This window comes from Nomascus leucogenys, chromosome 7b (assembly GCF_006542625.1).
Source record: "Nomascus leucogenys isolate Asia chromosome 7b, Asia_NLE_v1, whole genome shotgun sequence".
In the NCBI taxonomy this organism is placed as follows: Eukaryota; Metazoa; Chordata; class Mammalia; order Primates; family Hylobatidae; genus Nomascus; species Nomascus leucogenys.
In genome coordinates, this window is record NC_044387.1 from 18,306,205 (window position 1) to 18,326,111 (window position 19,907).

General features: G+C 34.6%; 1 protein-coding gene across 2 annotated transcripts in view; it reads left to right on the plus strand.

Annotated features, from left to right (window-relative positions):
- Nucleotides 1-19,907, plus strand: part of SLC7A11 (solute carrier family 7 member 11) — a 77,679-nt gene that overhangs the window by 27,296 nt on the left and 30,476 nt on the right. For both annotated transcript variants that reach the window (XM_030815699.1, XM_003264668.3), the window contains 2 exons: nucleotides 2,396-2,495; nucleotides 7,128-7,172. In XM_030815699.1, coding sequence (XP_030671559.1) covers nucleotides 2,396-2,495; nucleotides 7,128-7,172 — 145 coding nt within the window. The remainder of the gene's footprint in view (nucleotides 1-2,395; nucleotides 2,496-7,127; nucleotides 7,173-19,907) is intronic.

The following is a 19,907-nucleotide window of genomic DNA, read 5'->3' on the forward strand; positions in this document are numbered from 1 at the left end:
TATTCAATTTTTACCAGGTATTTATATATGTATATGAGGAAGGGTTTGGTTGCCCAAATGTTGCTGTATTGCAAATTCCCTGAGAGCAGAGGTCATGATATATCTTGAGGTTTTTTTGGTGGCTACAATACAGAGATACTTTAATCAATAATCATGATATCAATGTTTAATATGACAGGCTTATTCAGAGATCTCACGCAACAGAGAAATTCCCTGAGAATATTACCACATTTAATGTAAATTTAACATTTTAGAGACCATTGTTAGCATGTATGTTTGCTCGATTACTATAAAATTGTGATTTTCTTCATCTGTAACATGATCACACATTTTTCACATTAATCTGAAACTCTAGTAGGAGACTTTGTTAATACAGATTGTGCTTTTATTTCTATTCTAATCATATCCTGAAAGTAGTCGTATGTTATGTATTCACTTATGAGAGTTTGTTGAACTTTCCTTTGAATATTGACTTTAATCTTCATGAGACCTCTGTTATATAGCCAAAATATTCCTGAATTCTAGAAACAAAATGCCTCTCTTTTGTAATATTCTCAAAATGGCACTTTTGAAGATCTGTGCTTGTGACCCAGTCTTTATAGAATTTGGTTTTTCTTATTGATTATTTGGTGCTTCACTCTAAGAAATATTATGCCTTTATGCCAAAGAGACCACAGATTATGATAAAAGAATATTCAACAGATGCTTTTATCTGAATTTCACTGTTTATATTTTTCTCCTGGAAGGACACAACGATGTTTTAGTAAAATGGGCATTTCTGAATTTATCGTGTCATTTAAAAAGTGAGCTATGTTTGGGAATCATTTGAGGGAAAAATTGTTTAGTATGTAATTCAACATTCTCCATTTTTGGTCTTCATACTCACACATATTATATTTATATATATATATGTTATGCCTGGGCAATGAATGGAGGAAAAACTGAGATTTGACATGGAAGAGAGAGTGTCTCATATACAACATCCACCCCCTGTCCTCCTTCTGTTAATTTACATGAAGTTTTATTTTAAAACAAAGTCTCACTTCCCATTTGGGTAACCTTATTTCTATTTTCTTTGGGTAATAGAAACATTTTTTTCTGCTTAAGCTTGAATATTGACTGACTAAAGTAAATCTGAATTTCTAACTTTTAAAACTATTCAAAAGATATAAAAGAAAAAGTTCCATTGTGATTCACAAAATAGAGAAAAAGGTGATGAATGAAAGTGTTCAATTCACATGCTGCTGCAAAATTTGTTGAAACCTATTTATTTTAGAGTTCATTATAATATCTTTTCAATATTTCTAGGAAAAAAACATGTCATTCTCTAGGACAGGGTCACAGGGTGAGTGGACTTTCTCTGTAAAGGACAAGAGAGTAAATATTTTCAATTTTTCAAGCTGTATGGTCTCAACTCTGCTATTATAGGCTGAAATCAGCCATAGGCAATACTTCATGAATGGGTAATACTTCATGTATGGGCATTTTTAACTTATAGATAAAGAAAACTTTATCTATAAGAAAGGCTTGCGGCCGGACACAGTGGCTCACACCTGTAATCCTAACACTTTGGGAGGCCGAGGCGGGCGGATCACAAGATCAGGAGTTCGAGACCAGCCTGGCCAACATGGTGAAACCCTATCTCTACTAAAAATACAAAAATTAGTTGGGCATGGTGGGGCGCTCCTGTAATCCCAGCTACCCAGGAGGCTGAGGCTGGAGAATCACTTGAACCTGGGAGGCGGAGGTTGCAGTGAGCCGAGATCGTGCCACTGCACTCCAGCCTGGGCCACAGAGTGAGACTCCATCTCAAAAAAAAAAAAAAAAAAAAAAAAAGAAAGGCTTGCAGTTTGGGTTGGCACACATGGTCCTCAGGATTTTCCAACTTCTCTTCTAGGAGGTAGGCATCTAATGAACAACATGGGATAAACAGAAAGCAGAAAGGTAAATTGTGTAGGAAAGGGGTCCTGGGATTTATTTCCATCTCCTCATTAAGCGTAGAACCTTGGATAACTCTCCATATTTTTTTGCCAAGCAAAACATTATCTTTTAAGAATTCTATTGTATTCATAAAGATTATAATTTACAGAAAACCCTTTAGTCTTCTTTAATGGTCACAATAGAGGCATACTCAAACAGAAGATTATTTTTCAATGCCATTTGCATCTTTGTTATAAATTTATTAAAAGAGAAATGTGAAATAGTGTTAATGATCAATGTACTTTTGGGACCCCTTCTGTAGAATGGGTACAGTATTGTTAAAGGTGGCAATCAACAGAGAGTAAGAAATCTAGACTTAAAACAGTATGGTTCTCTGCACCCCCATGTTTCTGGTTAAGAGTGAATAAGAACCAATTCTTTGAAAAATCCTAAAATCAGTCTGTTCTAATTACAGGTCAAACACAGAACTTTAAAGACGCCTTTTCAGGAAGAGATTCAAGTATTACGCGGTTGCCGCTGGCTTTTTATTATGGAATGTATGCATATGCTGGCTGGTAAGTTGATAGCTCCAGATCTGGTGGTTTGTGTAGTTCATTAATCCCATTATGCACTCAGATTAAGTGCCAAGCAAGGTGCCAGGCAAATGTGAATAGCCATAATCCAGTGTGATAGGCTTTACTTGAAATGAGAAATAAGGTATTATCCCCTCCACCAGGCCAATTACTTTACACATGACAACCAAACATAACAGGTTTCCAGTCAAGGTGACTGCTATATTTAGTCTGATGTTATAAAAAACAAACAAATGCTGGGTCTTAAGATCCAATAAAAATTACTTATAAGTATGTACCAGTAAGGACATAATAGTGCCATAAGGTACTAAAGAATAATACTTCGCTTGTCAAAAGCCCTTTCAGCTAAAGCTCCAAGGGTGTTTACAAATAGTGATTAATTGATTTTTTTTCCAGCTTCTCGTGAGAGAAGTAACTCAGATGTAGAAATAAGTATGACATTCCCAGAAGGTAAATGGTAATCTAAAGGCAGAGAAAGAGAAACCAAGATAATGCAGTCAACTCTGCTAGACAGTCTGTTACATTTAAAAGGACCTTACATGTTCCTTAAAATTTCCCCAACATCTGAAAATTTAAAAAAGTAAAGATGATTAAAATCATGATGCCACAGATATATTTCCTTTGATGTATGTCCACCTGTGATACCTACCTTTCTAGTTAAGGCATTAAAACTTTGTATTTGTACCTTGTTTGTTCAGATACTTGAAAAACAGTAATCGTGTAATCATGGATAAGAGTGGGACTTTCTCTTCAGTAAATTTTATTGACCTTGTAAGATTTAGTTGAGATGATGGTTGCAAGAAAGCCTACAAGGTATTATCTAATTATCAAAATCATTGTAGTAAGATTAAATTTCATTGTTTTGGGGTAAATCATGGCAATATTTATTTTTTAATTATCTATAAATCTCATTGTTATACAGCTTTAGCTGTGAGAATGATCTATGAGCCTGGAAGTAATATTAGGAAACTGCACTAGCTCAAAAATTATATGAATGCATTTCCAACACAAATATAATTCCTTTTGTTTCTTTAGTTTTTAAGATCTTACCTTCTAGCCAATGCATGAAATATGGATATATTTCAAAATGAATGGAGCGTTTACCCTATTAATCTCATTGAATTATGAAAATATGGTATTAGAGGATAATTACGGAGTATGGGAATTTAAAATCTTAACATGGCCTTTGAGGCAAAATATGCTTGAAGATTGTTAGAAGATTATGGCTCTAAGGAAATCAGTGTAAAATATTTGTATATTCCCAGAATATTTTTATAGCCATTATATGTAAGCATTAGTTTTGAATCACTCAGTATTTTTGAAGTCTTTTTGCTTTTGTCCGAAGCACAATGTGGTGCTAGACATCAAAAGAACTGAGTGTGATCACAGGGTTAAAGCAGAATCAACTGTTCTATGGCTATTCAGCCTGGATCAGAGCTCTGTGCCCTGGGGCTGAAGCCAAGCTACTGTGAGGGTCACCGGGAGACACCAGAGCAAAGCGGGGAGGTAGAGAAAGCTTTCAGCTACAGCCAAGTGTTGGGAGCCGGGCAATACGCAATCATGAGTGTGGAATGTGAAGATAGTCACAAGGGAGATTTGATTAATTCTGTTGAATGAAATTTCTTTTGCCTGCGAGTACCATAGTCTGTTCCCATGCAATCTTAAAATATTCTTTTACCCTCCTCACTTTTCTAATAGCCAGAACTAAAAATTCAGGTCACTTGCTTTATGTAGAGCAAAATTTCTCCGCTTATGTAGGCTTTTGAGGGCTGATGACTTTCTCCATGGATGAAGACCCTTTTCATTTTGAATTATTGTATTAATATTTAACTTTATTGATGCTGACCCCAAAATGTTACTCTGATTACAAGGTAAAAGGGGTTTACATTAACCTCTTTTAATACGTTTACCCATATAATCCTCATGTCTACTCCCTATTTGAAAGACCAAAAACCATTGATTTCTTTATATCCTTGAGGGTTCAATCACAGTATTGGAAAATAAGTCCAGGATTTAAAATGGAATATTATCTGATACAAGTGGCTTATGTAGGGGACAGATAAGTAACTGTTTCTATAACAGGTTGTTGTGCTACCTGAATGCTGCTTTGTGAAGACGCAGAAATAATCTGGCTGTTAATCTATGGTCATCAGTCTTAGAAAAAGGAAGCTGTGTTTAGAAAAAATACAGTCTTTTGGTGTGGGGTTATAGAGGAAAAGTTATTATCTGGATGTAAATGAAACAAGATGGAGGCAAAGAATTCCAAAGAGAGGGGCATTTATTCACTTGCCAAATGTGATCTTGCCTTTCTGACCTTTCTCTCGCTTTCAAGATAAAATTACAAGACTGGTTTGTAGAATTATCAGTGGGGGAAGTGTAGATGATTCTCTGCTCCCTGTGCTGCTGCTATGACAATGTTTGATGCCCCCCTAATAAAAGGGCATTGAAAATGAGTAAGTCAGAAGCAAAATAGCTATTGTCATCAGAGTTTACCGCCCAGCCTGTTAGCCTGTAAGTAAAAGCAGCAAGACCATTGTTGTCCTGGAGACCTTGCTCTGCTAGCAAGGAAAAAGATACCACCAAGCCCGGGGTGGGGATATGAATAGAGGAGGTTTTTGTCTCTGAGGAATGCAGAACCTTTCTAGAATGATAAAGCTACTTCACAGAAACTTGAGTAGGGGAAAAGAAATCATTAACCCAGTCAGGTCACACAGTTGGGTCAGAACAGTGTTAATAACATTGCCAGTGTCTGCATTCAGAGAAATACATCTGCCAGTCCCCCTTGTGGCCCTGGGGAACTCAGTCCCATATCCTAATCCAAAGCTAAACATTGCTTGGTAGGGTTTTCTTTTTTTTTTTTCAATTGTGTGATAGAAAATCGTTTTCAGTGTCTTTTTCTCTTCCTTTTAAATCCTATCCTCAATGGATTTAGTCTTTCTAAAGCACTTGCTGGGATTATTTTGTACTATTGTGTCAAATCTAATCTAAAGAATAAGCTTCTTTTGAAAATAATTCACATAGTTGGGTATTGGAATGCATTGCTAGCATTGCAGTACCTTTTATGCACAATCATGGAAAAGCTGGAACAATAGATCTTATGAGCATTCTCTAGAGTCCTTGAAGTGTTGTAAACCAAAGAGAATATCATGGACTCATTCCTGGAGACTAGAAAGTAAAGGTGGATTTCCCACAGGATGTGTGAATGTTTGGACTAAAACAAGAAGCTTTCTCCTTCCCACCCACCATCCTGCTCCAAAGCCCCTTCCTTTTCTCTACTCCCTGGAGCTATGGCAAATATTTGAAATTGTGTTCTATTTTTCATAAATATTTTCTTTCTTGCTTTACCATTGTGGGAAAAGACTACTTTCTAAAACAACTGTTAGGAAGGAACTGGCTATTTTTGACATGAGAAGCCTAAAAATATTTCTTGGGGTGTGTGATTTTTCATTGGTGGTGGTGTTTGTTTTTTGCTGCGCATGTGTTTCTTTTTTCTTTGCCTACTTCCCATTGCCTCAGGCTTATAGCAAACACATCAAACCCCTCTTGGAGTGCATATTCCAGATATAAGTACTGATTGTTGCTTGCTTTCATGGTGTAACTACAATCTCTATTTATAGAAACTTATTTTCTAGTCATTAGAAAAATCTTTGGCTGCTGACTTTTTAGATCACCGTTACTGCTACTGTTCTGTCAGCTCCTCAATTGTTTCTACTTAAAACAGTCCTTAAAATTGTAGACACTTTAACCTTGAACATCAACTGACTACTTGTGAATTTAGATGGTTTTATAAAGATGGAGCAAGACAGGTTTCTTCATCTTTGTTTTAGCTGGTGAGATACTTAAAGTATATTAAGAGCTGATGGACTTATATTCCAGCCACTTGATTTTAGATTTCAGAGAATTTGTACCTATGAATCTGTGCTCCTGCATACCTATGTAAAAGGTTACTTTTAATAATAATAAGATAACAAGATTATATTGAATATATGATTTTTTTTATTTCACAAAAATTTTCTAAGCATATGAAAGGAAAAGGTAGAAAAGTCTTTGCCTTCGTATGTTTGGCTCTTTCTATAGTAATCCCTCTGTCACACTTGTACTGCAGAATACTAAACAGGTGCTCATTTTCCTGTGCCTAACCCCTCTGCCACACTTTTGTGCTTGTATACTATTCTCAGTCTGGAATGACCTCACACCACCTCACCAGGGTAAGGTAAAGCAATTCTTAAAGGTTCAGGTTGGGTGATGCCTCCTCTAGAAAACCTCCTTTGACCTACCAGGTTGGGCTAGACCTGCCCTCTGGCTCCCACGTGCTTGCTCAAGTATTGGACCTGCACTGTATCACACTATTCTGTGGGACATTCTATGAACTATGGGTTCCTTGAGACTATGGGCTTACCACTTGCATGTCTCTGACACATGATAAAAGCTCCACAAATATGGCTTAATAGAAAAATGATTTATGGGAATATTTAGTTGTTAGATATTTTCATCTTACTATAAGTAGTGTTATAGTTTTCATAATTCTGGGTTCAATGTTAAATATTTAAAATTTGAGACATTGGGTAATGGTAAATTATATTAATAGTTTATAATTTATTTATCTATTTTTAGGTTTTACCTCAACTTTGTTACTGAAGAAGTAGAAAACCCTGAAAAGTAAGTAGCCAGATGTACCCTGAAATTTTTATAAAGAATAAAATTTAAGATTACATAGTTTAAAAAGCAGACTTGAAGAAGGAATTCAGTGTGGGCTAGTCAACCTTAACATCATCATCATCATCATCACTGTAATTCTCTTAGACAGATAAGATTTATTTGACTTTATCATAAATTATATACATAATTATATTTATAATTATATACAAATAGCTTAATTGTGTAGTCTACATTCAATACTAAGTTGTCTTTTAACCTGAAAATAGGAAATAATAAAGTTATATTTTAGGTAGATGATCCTATATAAACACATACATATAACTTAATACCCACAGAATAGCTTGAACTAAAAAAGTTGATTATTTCTAACAATTCATGTAATCTTTTTTCATAACTATTGAATTAAAGTGAGTAATGTAATTAATGGATGATTAGTTACAAAAGCCTAGAAATACCTGCAGAATGTTATAGGAACTTATAAATTTGGGGAGCTGGATAAGTTTTACTCTTTCTTTCTAGGTAACAACTTGGTAAGTAGATGATTTGATGGTGATTTATGTAATATTTTCAAAATGAACTAACTTAGAGAAAAATGAATTATTCTTATAATTTTTTCATAAACATTGGATTTTCTACAGGAAAAAATAATTCATGGGCAAAAGAGGGAAAATTTAGAAACTATAGTATAGTATAAAGTGTAGACTAAATTATAAAGTTATTTAATTCATTTTACTTTATTGAACATCTGCGATGTTCCAATCATTGTGCTGGGAACAGCTTTCATGATGCATAAGACTTGTCTTGAAGTATTTTATTGACTAGTCAATGAGTCAAATGTGTAAACAAATAAATGTAACAGTGTGATTGGTACCAAAAGAGATGATTTATCCAGTTTGGCAAAAAGGAAAGAAGGAAATACTTAAGTGTATCTAGGGAGATGTTATTTATAATAGTGTCTCAAATGATGAGTAGGTGCTCCTTAAGTAAATATAAATGAGAGAGAAGAGGGGTATGGGGGGGAGAGAGAGAGAGAGAGGGAGAGAAGAGAAACACACACCGATTTCTAGGAAAAAGAACAAGTACAAAGGTGCATCAGTATGAAATAGCCTGGACATCAAAGAATATGCCTAAGGGTTGACAATTCACACTAAGATAGACTAAGAAATTCTGGCACCTGGCATCTTGGGAAATGGTAAACTGATTAGATCTGGCCAAGTATCAGGAATGTCAGAGTTTAGAACACACAAGTCAGCAATTGGTATCTGATTCAACTGCTATGCAAATCAATATGTAATTTAAACATGTGAAAGGCTATTTTATTAAGAAATATGACCAATTTATGCCATTATATTCATATTTATAACTGGAATTGTAGGTCGAGAGCACATATTTACCAAGAGCTAGTTCTTTCTAAGCATTACTTGGAAATGACAAGCTACCTTATGACTGTAAACCCATTGATTACAGAGATAAATAGGTTGGCCTGCCTTTTTAGTTTTTGAGAATAACTTGTATGTAAGCAGCAGCATAGAGAAAAGACAGTTCTTACTGGATATAATATAAAATATATATTGAATTTCTATTATGGGAAATAAATTACTATGGTTCATAACTATGTCTGTTAAGTCTAAAGACATTTTAAAGACATCAATTATTAGAATTTAACATAAGAGAATATTTTTATAAGCAAAAGACAAATTGTAGAGTTGCATACAAGACCTATAACATAACATTTATTATATGATATGTCAGTGGTGTAGATATAATTCATATTATCTTTAATATTATTTAACAGTTTAAGCGTGATTTTTGTTTGATACATATACAATAATACTACTGTGTATATTAAGCATATCTTTAAGCTACTTATGCAATTATTACCTCAACCCAATTTTCTGATGTATTCCACTAAACTGTGTTCCATTTAAGGATTGTCTCCATCTCTTCTTTAATTGAAGGGCCTTAGTTGCACACCACTGATAATGTCCATCATTTAGTGCACACAGATACTAAGGAACGGTGATGGTGATGTATTGATTCAGTGTTTGTTTTTTTTTCTGTTGCAAAGAAATTCCCTTATCTCAAAAATGGAAATAATAATAGCACATACTTCACTGGGTTGTATTGATGAATTAATATGCATAAAGTGCTTAGATTAGTGACTGTCACTTTTTAATTTCTACATAATTGTTTGGTTGTCATTACTACTATTATTGTTATATACTTTATTAGAGCAAGGTAAATGTTATTCACAAAATAGTGTTTTCTAGAATTCAATATTCCAAGCAATTATTTTTCTTCAGAGCTTTTGAAAGAAATGTAAAAATTTCCCATTTTGAAGCTTACTCTCTAAACTTCTACTGTCAAACCTCATATGCATTTTTATCTCTATTATGCATTCTTGATCCATAAAATATCTTTATGTGATATCTGTGCTATCTTGATGCATGCATGCGATGTGTAATGATCAAATCAGGATAATTGGGTATTCATCACCTCAAACGTATCAGTTTTTTGTGTTGAGAATATTCCAAATTTTCTCTTTTAGCTAATTTAAAATATACTGTGTTTTTGATAACTACAGTCACTTTACTATGCCACTGAACATTAGAACATATTTTATCTAACTGGATTTTTGTTTTCAATAACCAATTTATCTTCCTTACTTTCTCCTTATACTTTATAACTTAGGTAACCACCATTTTACTCTCTACCTCCATAGCGTCAACTTTTTTTTAGCTCACACATGAGTGAAAAAATACAATATTTGTGTTTCTGTGCATGGCTTACTTCGCTTAATATAATGTCCTGCAGGTTAATCTATGTTGCTTCAAATAACTGAGGATTTCATTCTTTTATTGGTTGAATAGTATTCTAGTGTGTGTGTGTGTATATGTGTGTGTATATATATGTGGTATATTATATATATATATAAAAATGTGGTGTATATATACCATATGCGTATATACATATAAATGTGGTGCATATATATATATATATATATATATATATATATATATGACATTTTCTGTATCCATTTATCCATGGATGGACTCTTAGATTGATTCCATATTTTGGCTATTTTGAATAGTGCTGCAATAAACATGAGAATGCAGATATCTCTTCAGTATACCGATTTCCTTTCTTCTGGATATATACCCAGCAGCAGGATTGCTGGATCGTATGGAAGTTCTATTTTCAGTGGTTTGAGATCCTCCATATTGTCTGTACTAATTTACTTTCCCACCAACAGTGAATTTTAGATTCAGGGGGTACATGTGTAGCCCTTAAATTTAAAATAAAGGTTTTTTTTATTTGTTATATGGATATATTGCATGATGCTGAGGTTTGGGGTATGAATTATCCTGTTACTATTGGGTATGGGGCATAGTACCCAGTAGGCAGTTTTTCAGATTTTGCCCCCCCCTTGCCCTCCTTGCTCTAGTAGTCCCCAATATTTATTGTTCCCATCTATGTGTTCATGAGTACCCAATGTTTACCTCCCAATTATAAGTGAGAACATGCAGTATTTGGTTTTCTGTTTCTCTGTTAATTTGCATAGGATAATGGCCACCAGCTGCATCCATGTTGCTGTGAAGGACATGATATCATTCTTTTTTATGGCTGCATAGTACATGTATATGTACCACATTTTCTTTATCCAACCCACTTTTGATGGGCACTTAAGTTGATTCCATGTCTTTGCTATTGTGAATAGTGCTGCAATAAACTTATGAGTGCATGTGTCTTTTTCATAGAATTACTTATTTTCCTTTGGATATATACCCAATAATGGAATTGCTGAGTCAAAAAGTAGTTCTGCTATAAGTTCTTTGAAAAATCTCCCAACTTCTTTCCACAGAGGCTGAATTAATTTACATTCCCACCAACAGTGTATAAGCATTCCCTTTTCTCCACAGCCTTGCCAGCATCTGTTATTTTTTGACTTTCTAATAATAGCCCTTCTGACTGATGTGAGATGCTATTTCATTGTAGTTTTGGTTTGCATTTTTCTGATGATTAGTGATGTTGAACGTTTTTTCATATGTTTGCTGGCCATTTGTATGTCTTTTGAGAAGTGTCTCTTCATGTCTTTCATCCACTTTTTAATAGGATTACTTGGTTTTTGCTTGTTGAATTGTTTAAGTTCTTTATAGATTTTGGATATTAAACTTTTGTCAGATGCATAGCTTGTGAGTAATTTCTTTAATTTTGTAGGTTGTCTGTTTACTCTGTTGATAGTTTCTTTTCCTGTGCAGAAGCTCTTTAGTTTAATTAGGTCCCACTTCTCAATTTTTGTTTTTGTTGCAATTGCTTCTGAGAACTTAGTCATAAATTCTTTCCCAAGGCCAATGTCCACAGTGGTACTTCCTAGGTTTTCTTCTTGGGTTTTTAGAGTTTGAGGTCTTACATTGAAATATTTAATTCATCTTGAGTTAAGTTTTGTATATGATCAAAGATAGGGGTTCAGTTTCATCCTTCTGCATAAGGCTGGCTGGTTATCAAAGTATACCATTTATTGAATAGGGAATCCTTTCCCTGTTGCTTATTGTTGTTGACTTTGTTGAAGATCAGATGGTTGTACATGTGCGACTTTATTTCTGGGTTCTTTAACCTGTTCCATTAGTCTATTTGTCTGTTTTTGTACCTGTATCATTCTGTTTGGGTTACTGTAACCCTATAGTATGGTTTGAAGTCAAGTAATGTCATGCCTCTGGCTTTGTTCTTTTTGTTTGGGGTTGCTTTGCCTATTTAGGCTCTTTTTTGGTTTCATATGAGTTTTAGAATAGTTTTATCTAATTATGTGAACAATGATGTTGGTAGTTTGATAGGAATAGCATTGAGCCTGTATATTGCTTTGGGCAGTACTGCCATTTTAATGAGATTGAGTCTTTTAATCCACAAGCATGAAATATTTTTTCATTTGTTTGTCTCATCTACATTTTCTTTCAACAATGTTTAATAGTTCTCCTTGCAAAGATCTTTCACTTCCTTGGTTAGATGTATTTCTAGGTATTTTTTGTTGTTGTTTGTGTGGCTGTTGTAAATGGGATTGCATTCTTGATTTGGCCCTCAGCTTGAATGTTATCGGTGTATAGATATGCTACTGATTTTTGTACATTGATTTTTGTATCTTGAAACTTTACTGAAGTTGCTTTAAACCCAGAGAATGCTTCCAGAAACATTTATGGGTGAATATCAAGCACAGATGGTAAAATTACGTGGACTTAGCCCAGATGTGTAATTTGCATTATTTTTTAGGTAGATACAGTTCCAAAATACCTTTAGTTACAAGGGAGAATAATTATGATTCCATCTCCTTTGTGATGTGCCAAGATAAATGTGTTTCCCAATCAGTCATGGATGCATGTGTCCAGGTGTGCTGCAACATGCAACTTCCTGGCAGCTGGTGAAATGAATCATCTGCTGAAGATACAACACCTTTTACAGTCTTCCTCCACCTAGACAATAAAATTTTCCTAAATTTGTGACCTAATAGATGATAATTAATTTAGATTAGTGAAAATACCAATGTGTATTAAAATATATAGAATGCAGAGTAAGTTTCCATGATCTCAATTGACTACACTTTAGGTGTAATTTCATTTTGGGAAATCTTTCAAATGACCTACCATTACTCCACGAGATAACTTTTTTTTTTTTTCAATTATACTTTAGGTTTTAGGGTACATGTGCACAATGTGCAGGTTTGTTACATATGTATCCATGTGCCATGTTGATTTCCTGCACCCATTAACTCGTCATTTAGCATTAGGTATATGTCCTAATGCTGTCCCTCCCCCCTCCCCCCACCCCACAACCGTCCCTGGAGTGTGATGTTCCCCTTCCTGTGTCCATGGGTTCTCATTGTTCAATTCCCACCTATGAGTGAGAACATGCGGTGTTTGGTTTTTTGTCCTTGCGATAGTTTACTGAGAATGATGTTTTCCAGTTTCATTCATGTCCCTACAAAGGACACGAACTCATCATTTTTTATGGCTGCATAGTATTCCATGGTGTATATGTGCCACATTTTCTTAATCCAGTCTATCGTTGTTGGACATTTGGGTTGGTTCCAACTCTTTGCTATTGTGAAGAGTGCCGCAATAAACATACGTGTGCATGTGTCTTTATAGCAGCATGATTTACAGTCCTTTGGGTATATACCCAGTAATGGGATGGCTGGGTCAAATGGTATTTCTAGTTCTAGATCCCTGAGGAATCGCCACACTGACTTCCACAATGGTTGAACTAGTTTACAGTCCCACCAACAGTGTAAAAGTGTTCCTATTTCTCCACATCCTCTCCAGCACCTGTTGTTTCCTGTTTTTTTAATGATGGCCATTCTAACTGGTGTGAGATGGTATCTCACTGTGGTTTTGATTTGCGTTTCTCTGATGGCCAGTGATGATGAGCATTTCTTCATGTGTTTTTTGGCTGCATACATGTCTTCTTTTGAGAAGTGTCTGTTCATGTCCTTTGCCCACCTTTTGATGGGGTTGTTTGTTTTTTTCTTGTAAATTTGTTTGAGCTGCTATTATAAGTATGTGGTATAGGACAGTTCCTTAAGTGTTGTATCAAATGAGAGACAAAGGTGGGCAAAATTCCTGTTTGTGTGATTACATTTATAATGTTAAGAAATTTTCCCATGATCTTTCTTACAATGTTTTCTTCTCCAAGAATAGCTTTGAATTTATGGAAGTAGCAATCTTTCAAATACAACAATTGCTATTGAACTTTTATAATAACATAAGAATATTGCATTTACCAATTATCTATAACATGATGGCTGACTCCACAAATTAATATATTACAGTATGGATTGTATTTTGAGGGACGTGAATGTCCAAAGTTTGGACCATGAAGTTAAAAGCCTTTCCCCCGCAAAATGGCATATATAGTAATAATAGTTGCTACTGTGTACATTCGTTTTAAAAAATCATAGTGTTTGTGCAAGTGTAATGAATTTTGCCTTATGACGTGACTTTTGCGGTGACTATGCAATCTGTCATTGTTCAAAAAGTTACACAGTGCAAAGAACATATCATTGAGATGTATAATGTTTGTAATCCTGCTCTTAGATTGATAAATCATGTCTTGTGTTGATGAAAGCCAAGAAATGAATTGCTTTTCTTTGACCTTGGGGGTCTGAGATTAGCCAGTTTGTCTATTAGCCTTGTTCCAGTGTTCTTCTCACTTCATTTATTCCTTCTGTTTTGAAGAGCTGGAAACAGTAGACTTAGAGGAAGTCAGTAAACCTTGATGTCATCAGTCATTTTTGAAAAACAGATTATCAACACGCTCTGAATAATCAACTTTAATAGAAGGTTTAAATAATCAGAGTTTCATGTTTAATTAATACTTTGCCTACTTCCAATTTATATTAATTGATGCCTCAAAGTCATCACACCTTGTACCAATGAAAACTTCGAAGAAGTGAAACTTGCTTTGGGAAAAATGCCCAAAGACCTTTAAGGCAGTGTGATCAACCAGATTGGTCTACAAATGGTCCACAATCATGTTATTTGCATTCAGTTCAGATGCTGCAGTCTTAAATTCTTAGTGTATCTGTAATAATTCCTTATTGACTGTGTAATTCTTTACAATACTGTTTTATAAGGCCTATTGCTTGTAGGGCAGTTTTATAACTGTTACCTGAGTAAAAAACATAAGAAAACAAAATATGCAAAATATCTTGCCCAAATGTGTTGTAGCAAAGTTACATGACTGAAGACTAAAGGTTAATTGAAGCCTTTTATCTTGCATTTTGACAACTTAGGAATGCAGCTTGCTTTCTTTCTCTTTTTATTTTTTGAGACAGAGTCTCACTCTGCTGCCCAGGCTGGAGTGCAGTGACGTGATCTTGGCTCACTGCAACCTCCGCCTCCCAGGTTCAAGCGATTCTCATGCCTCAGCCTCCCAAGTAGCTGGAATTATAGGCATGTGCCACTATGCCCAGCTAATTTTTGTATTTTTAGTAGAAATGGGGTTTCACCATGTTGATCAGGCTGTTCTTGAACTCCTGACCTCAAGTGATCCACCTGCCTCAGCCATCCAAAGTGCAGGGATTACAGGCGTGAGCCAGCACACTCAGCCAAGAATGCATCTTTCCATGAGAGACAAATATTCCTCTTCATATGCATTTAGTTTTCTAACTTAATAGTTGCTAGAAAATAACATATAATATCATAACTGTGTATGTGCAGATTACAGCAATATTGTATTTTGTAATCTTTTTATTACAAGTCAATGTTATCTACATTCTTAGACAACATTAAATATTATTTTAAAGAATTTTCCAAAGTTCCTATTACAAATACTCAAGTTGTATGTTTTTAAGATATGTGTTAATTTATTTACAAGTTTATAAAGATATTCCCTGTGGCAAAATCAGGCATCTCTTTACTAATGACAATACAACATCATTAGAATTATCTTAAAATGTGACACTGCTTTTCTTCAATTGTTGAAATAATTGATACCTAAATTAGAATCCTTCTGGGGTTTTTTGTTGCTTTTCTTTAGAAAATATACATAAAGCTTGGTGAATCCATTTTTAAATATGTTTCACAGTTGAAATAGAATTGTGCTAGTTGAGCCACTGAGGCAGACAAAAGATCAGTATTTGGCCAGATGTCACAGAGAAGAGATGATTCTATGTTCAAAGAACAAGGTCACCAAATTGCTCTTCCTTGCTTTTGTTCACTCTAAAAATTTCTCACTAATAGGACATGTGGTTGATGTAGCTTGGGATCAAAATTCTTGCATTTCTCAGCATCACATATGCATAAAAAATACATTTTGCCCAAAGACAGTTTGTTCATATAAGGCTGAAGTGTCAAATAAGTGGTGCAGAAATTATAGGATTATATTATAATATTTTATCGTGGGGTAATCAAAGAAGACAGATATTAATCCTTCAAGTGCTTTGTGGAAGCCATTTAGCTTTTCTTTCTTTACTTAATTGTAAGGATTCCAATTCCACTATGAGGCAAAATTTGAAGGTCAATGCTTTACTTTCTTTCATAATAGTTGTTTGAAAGTTCTAATTTTAATCTAATTGAGTTTTATATTTTGAGGCTAGAACAATAAACTCTTGTTTTAGGAGCAACAACAGTGGATGGTTTAATTTTATCCTATGTTTTTGTTCCCTTACCTGAGAGAGAGGGAGGGAGGGAGAGAGAGAGAGAGAGAAAGAGAGAGAGAGAGAATACAAGTGGTATGATGAGTAGAATGATAGAATCACAGAATTTCAAAATTACATGGGACCTTGAAGACCATCTAATCCTTTTTAACCAGATGCAGAGATCTTCTCTGTAATACCTTTACACAGCAATAATTCATGTATGATAAATTGAGAAACTATTAATATAACTTCCTTGAACTGGGCTATCAGCCTTTTTTACTTCCTTATGCTGATTAGCAACCTGCTAATTGCTATGACTATTTCAAGCCTAGATAAATTTTTGGTTAGCTGGCATAAATGATGGGTCAAATATTTTGACTGCAATAGATACAACCAAAATGAGAGTTAAATAAAATACATCAGAGATTCCAGAGTTAGAATCCTGTTATCTGAAAAGAAATACCTTCTATAATCAGAAGCATTAAGTCAGCCATTATATTGTCTCCAGTTTTTGAGTCCACACTTACATAGCCCCCCTCATCCATATTCTTATTTATGCACATAGGTTACCTTTGTTCTTTTCTTTACGTCTGGGTTTGAAAGTTAGGTGACTGTGACCAAAATGAGGTTCACAAGTAAAACTCACAGTCTGTGTCATACTTGGTGAAAAACTTCTTAGACAACTAAAATCTAGTCCAAGGCTTGCTGCTGTCTGGGCATTCATGCAGATGCAATGTTGTTTAAGATTCTCACCGAAATAGAATAATGTCACATGTAGTTCACTAAGGGTAGAGACAAGATGCATTTAGGTTATTATATTTACACACACCATGCACTGAAATCATTTTGATAACTTTATTCTAGTCACATTCAAACACTGACTTAGATTATTGATCTCAGGAAAATGAGCAACTTTTGAATTTGGATAGGCACAAGCTAAAACTGTATTACCAATGTAAACATCTAAAATGAACCAAATGAAGTTGAGACTTTCCAGTGAAAAACATATTTTCTTTACTTCTATGAACTATAAAAACATCTACTTGCTGAGTCTTTGAAAATAGCACTGGTTCAGGAAATCAAAATTCTAATCCTGTCTCTTTTTAACTAGCTGTTTGACCTTGGACAGACCTCTAAATTGCTTCCGAATCTTTGTTTACCAGTTTTAAATGGAAGATGATAATCCCTATATTATAGTTCTCATGGGGTTGTGAGGATAAAATATGTGAAATTCAAAAATGTTAATGAGCTCTACAAGTAATATACAAACACCATCTGTAACCAAAACCTATATTCTTCAAAGATTAGAATATTTTATAATCTTTGAAAAATTAGAGGATTAGCATAATTGTTTTATGAACGGGGAGTGCCTTTTCACATACATGACCTATTAATCAGCTTGAAAAGTTGTTCTGCATCATCAGCAAAGTGCCCAATTATTAGTAGTTAAAAGGTTCAGAAGATGATGAGAATCACTATTTATTTTATAGTCTACTAACCTCCCTCAGGTGACAATATGCTCACACATCGTAATCAGAATGACTTCCTGGCAGATTTTTTTTTTCTTGTTAACCAAATATTTGCATGCTCACACCCCTATTGTCATTGTCACTGTTGGCTGGTTGTGCTGATATAATGGATGGACTGTTTGTGTTTCTACTGAAGTCACCTATTTTTAGGTCTACTATCTTACCAAGAAACTCCTTTACGAAATCTGACAAACAAGATCTTGATCTGAGTGGCTGGCATCATGTATTTTAATATTTTGTTTTTACTTTTTCTAGAAAAGGAGCTATTCTGTTGATACAAAACAGAAGAATACAAATACAAGTTCATTCCCAGATAATTTTTATGAATTTTTGCTTAATTTAAAAATATAAGCCCATTATTAAAAACACAAACAGTATCTGCTTTCTGACAAGTAGATTGATTGCAGTGTAAAAGTAGCACCTCAGATTACTTTTAATAACATGATGTATATTATCTTCATTCTGCGGTGTAGAAAGCTGAAGTTCAGAGTAGTGAAGTCACTTCTCATGTCCATATAGTTAGCCAATGAGAAGACCAGAATTGCAATCCACGTTTGCCTGGTTCTAGGAATATTCATACTCTTTCTAACACAACAGCTGGTTTTTGGGAAATAAAACAAAGCTGATCCATGAGGGTACAAGGTGGTTAAATGACTAAGGAAGTAATTTTGCTACGGAAGAGAAAGTTGGGGGAAGAGTAGAACCTAGAAGAGTAGAACAGAGAAGTGAAGATGTCTCAGGCAGCGGGTGAGCATATATCAGCCATAGAAGAATTCTTGGTTTTAGGGAATAGTATGTAGACTGTTTTGACTAAAGGAAAGGATTGTGAAGAGGAGTCAAAATCAAGATAGTAGTTATGATGTGGATAAGGGGATACAGCAACTCTTAGCCTCTACTATAAGAATTTTGCATCTTATCCAGTAGCCAGTGGTGGGATGGAGTGTGGGAAAACTGTTGCAAGTTTTGAATGTATGGGAAGCAGTGCTTGGAGACAATTAACTTTATGACAATTTTAGTGGATTTTCCTCTTGTGACACATATGCAGTTTTTAAAAAGTTATAGTCCATGAATATATGTTTTAGTTTTATTTCGCATGTTTATTTTTAATAAAAGCAAGTAACTCTGTTAATTGCCTCATACACCTGCATCATTGCTAAAGTCAGACAATATGATAAATAATGTGGCAGAAATTACGGCAAACAGCACCATAATCTCCACACTGTCCAAGTCCAAAGATATGGATTAAACTGCTTAGAGAAAAAGGATGTATCAGCATAGTGTTTACATACTATGCAAAAATATAGAGCTATCTTTTTTTAATGAAAAAGATACTATCATTTATTTTCCCTGACAATGGAAGAACAAATGGGATTTAATTAAACGGGAATATAGTTCATTTTAAAATTAAATTTATATTTCAAAAGCATTGAAATGAGAATTTGGTTAGGCATTGGAATTCTCAAAATAGAGATAAAAAGGATTATTGTTTAGCCACAATTTATGGGATTCAGGTTGAAAAAATGACACACTATTGCCTAAATGTGTTTCTAGTTCTAAAATATTATCGTTATCTTTTTAGATTACTGAATATATGGGAACAAATGTAGGGAAGCACACCTTACACCACAGGCCTATTTTACTGGGGTGGGGAGAGAAGAAGGTGTCACGTACTTGTAAAGTAAAGGAAATCCTTAGTTAGATTTTCCTTTTTCTTATAAGTATGGTAAGGTCAAATAGAAATCTTAGATCAGAGTTTCTAAATATTTTAAATAAGGTGTATTAAGGATTTGATTTTACTCATTTCGTATTCTAAGTGAAGGGCAGGTATAAGGAAGAGAGTAAAATAGCAATGCCAGTGCAAGATATGAGTCAGCCTGGGGACAACTGGCACTTCCAGACACAGTGAGCATCACACTGGTGTTGTGTTGTGAAGGTGGCTCTGCACTTGGAGTCAGGTGGCTACAGTTTTAGCTCTTTTGTAAATATTTGATTTTATGTCCTTAGCTACATCTTTTGTCCTCTCTGAGCCTCTGGGTTATTGGCTGCAAAAAAGAAATGGTAGAGTAGCAAATTCTGAGT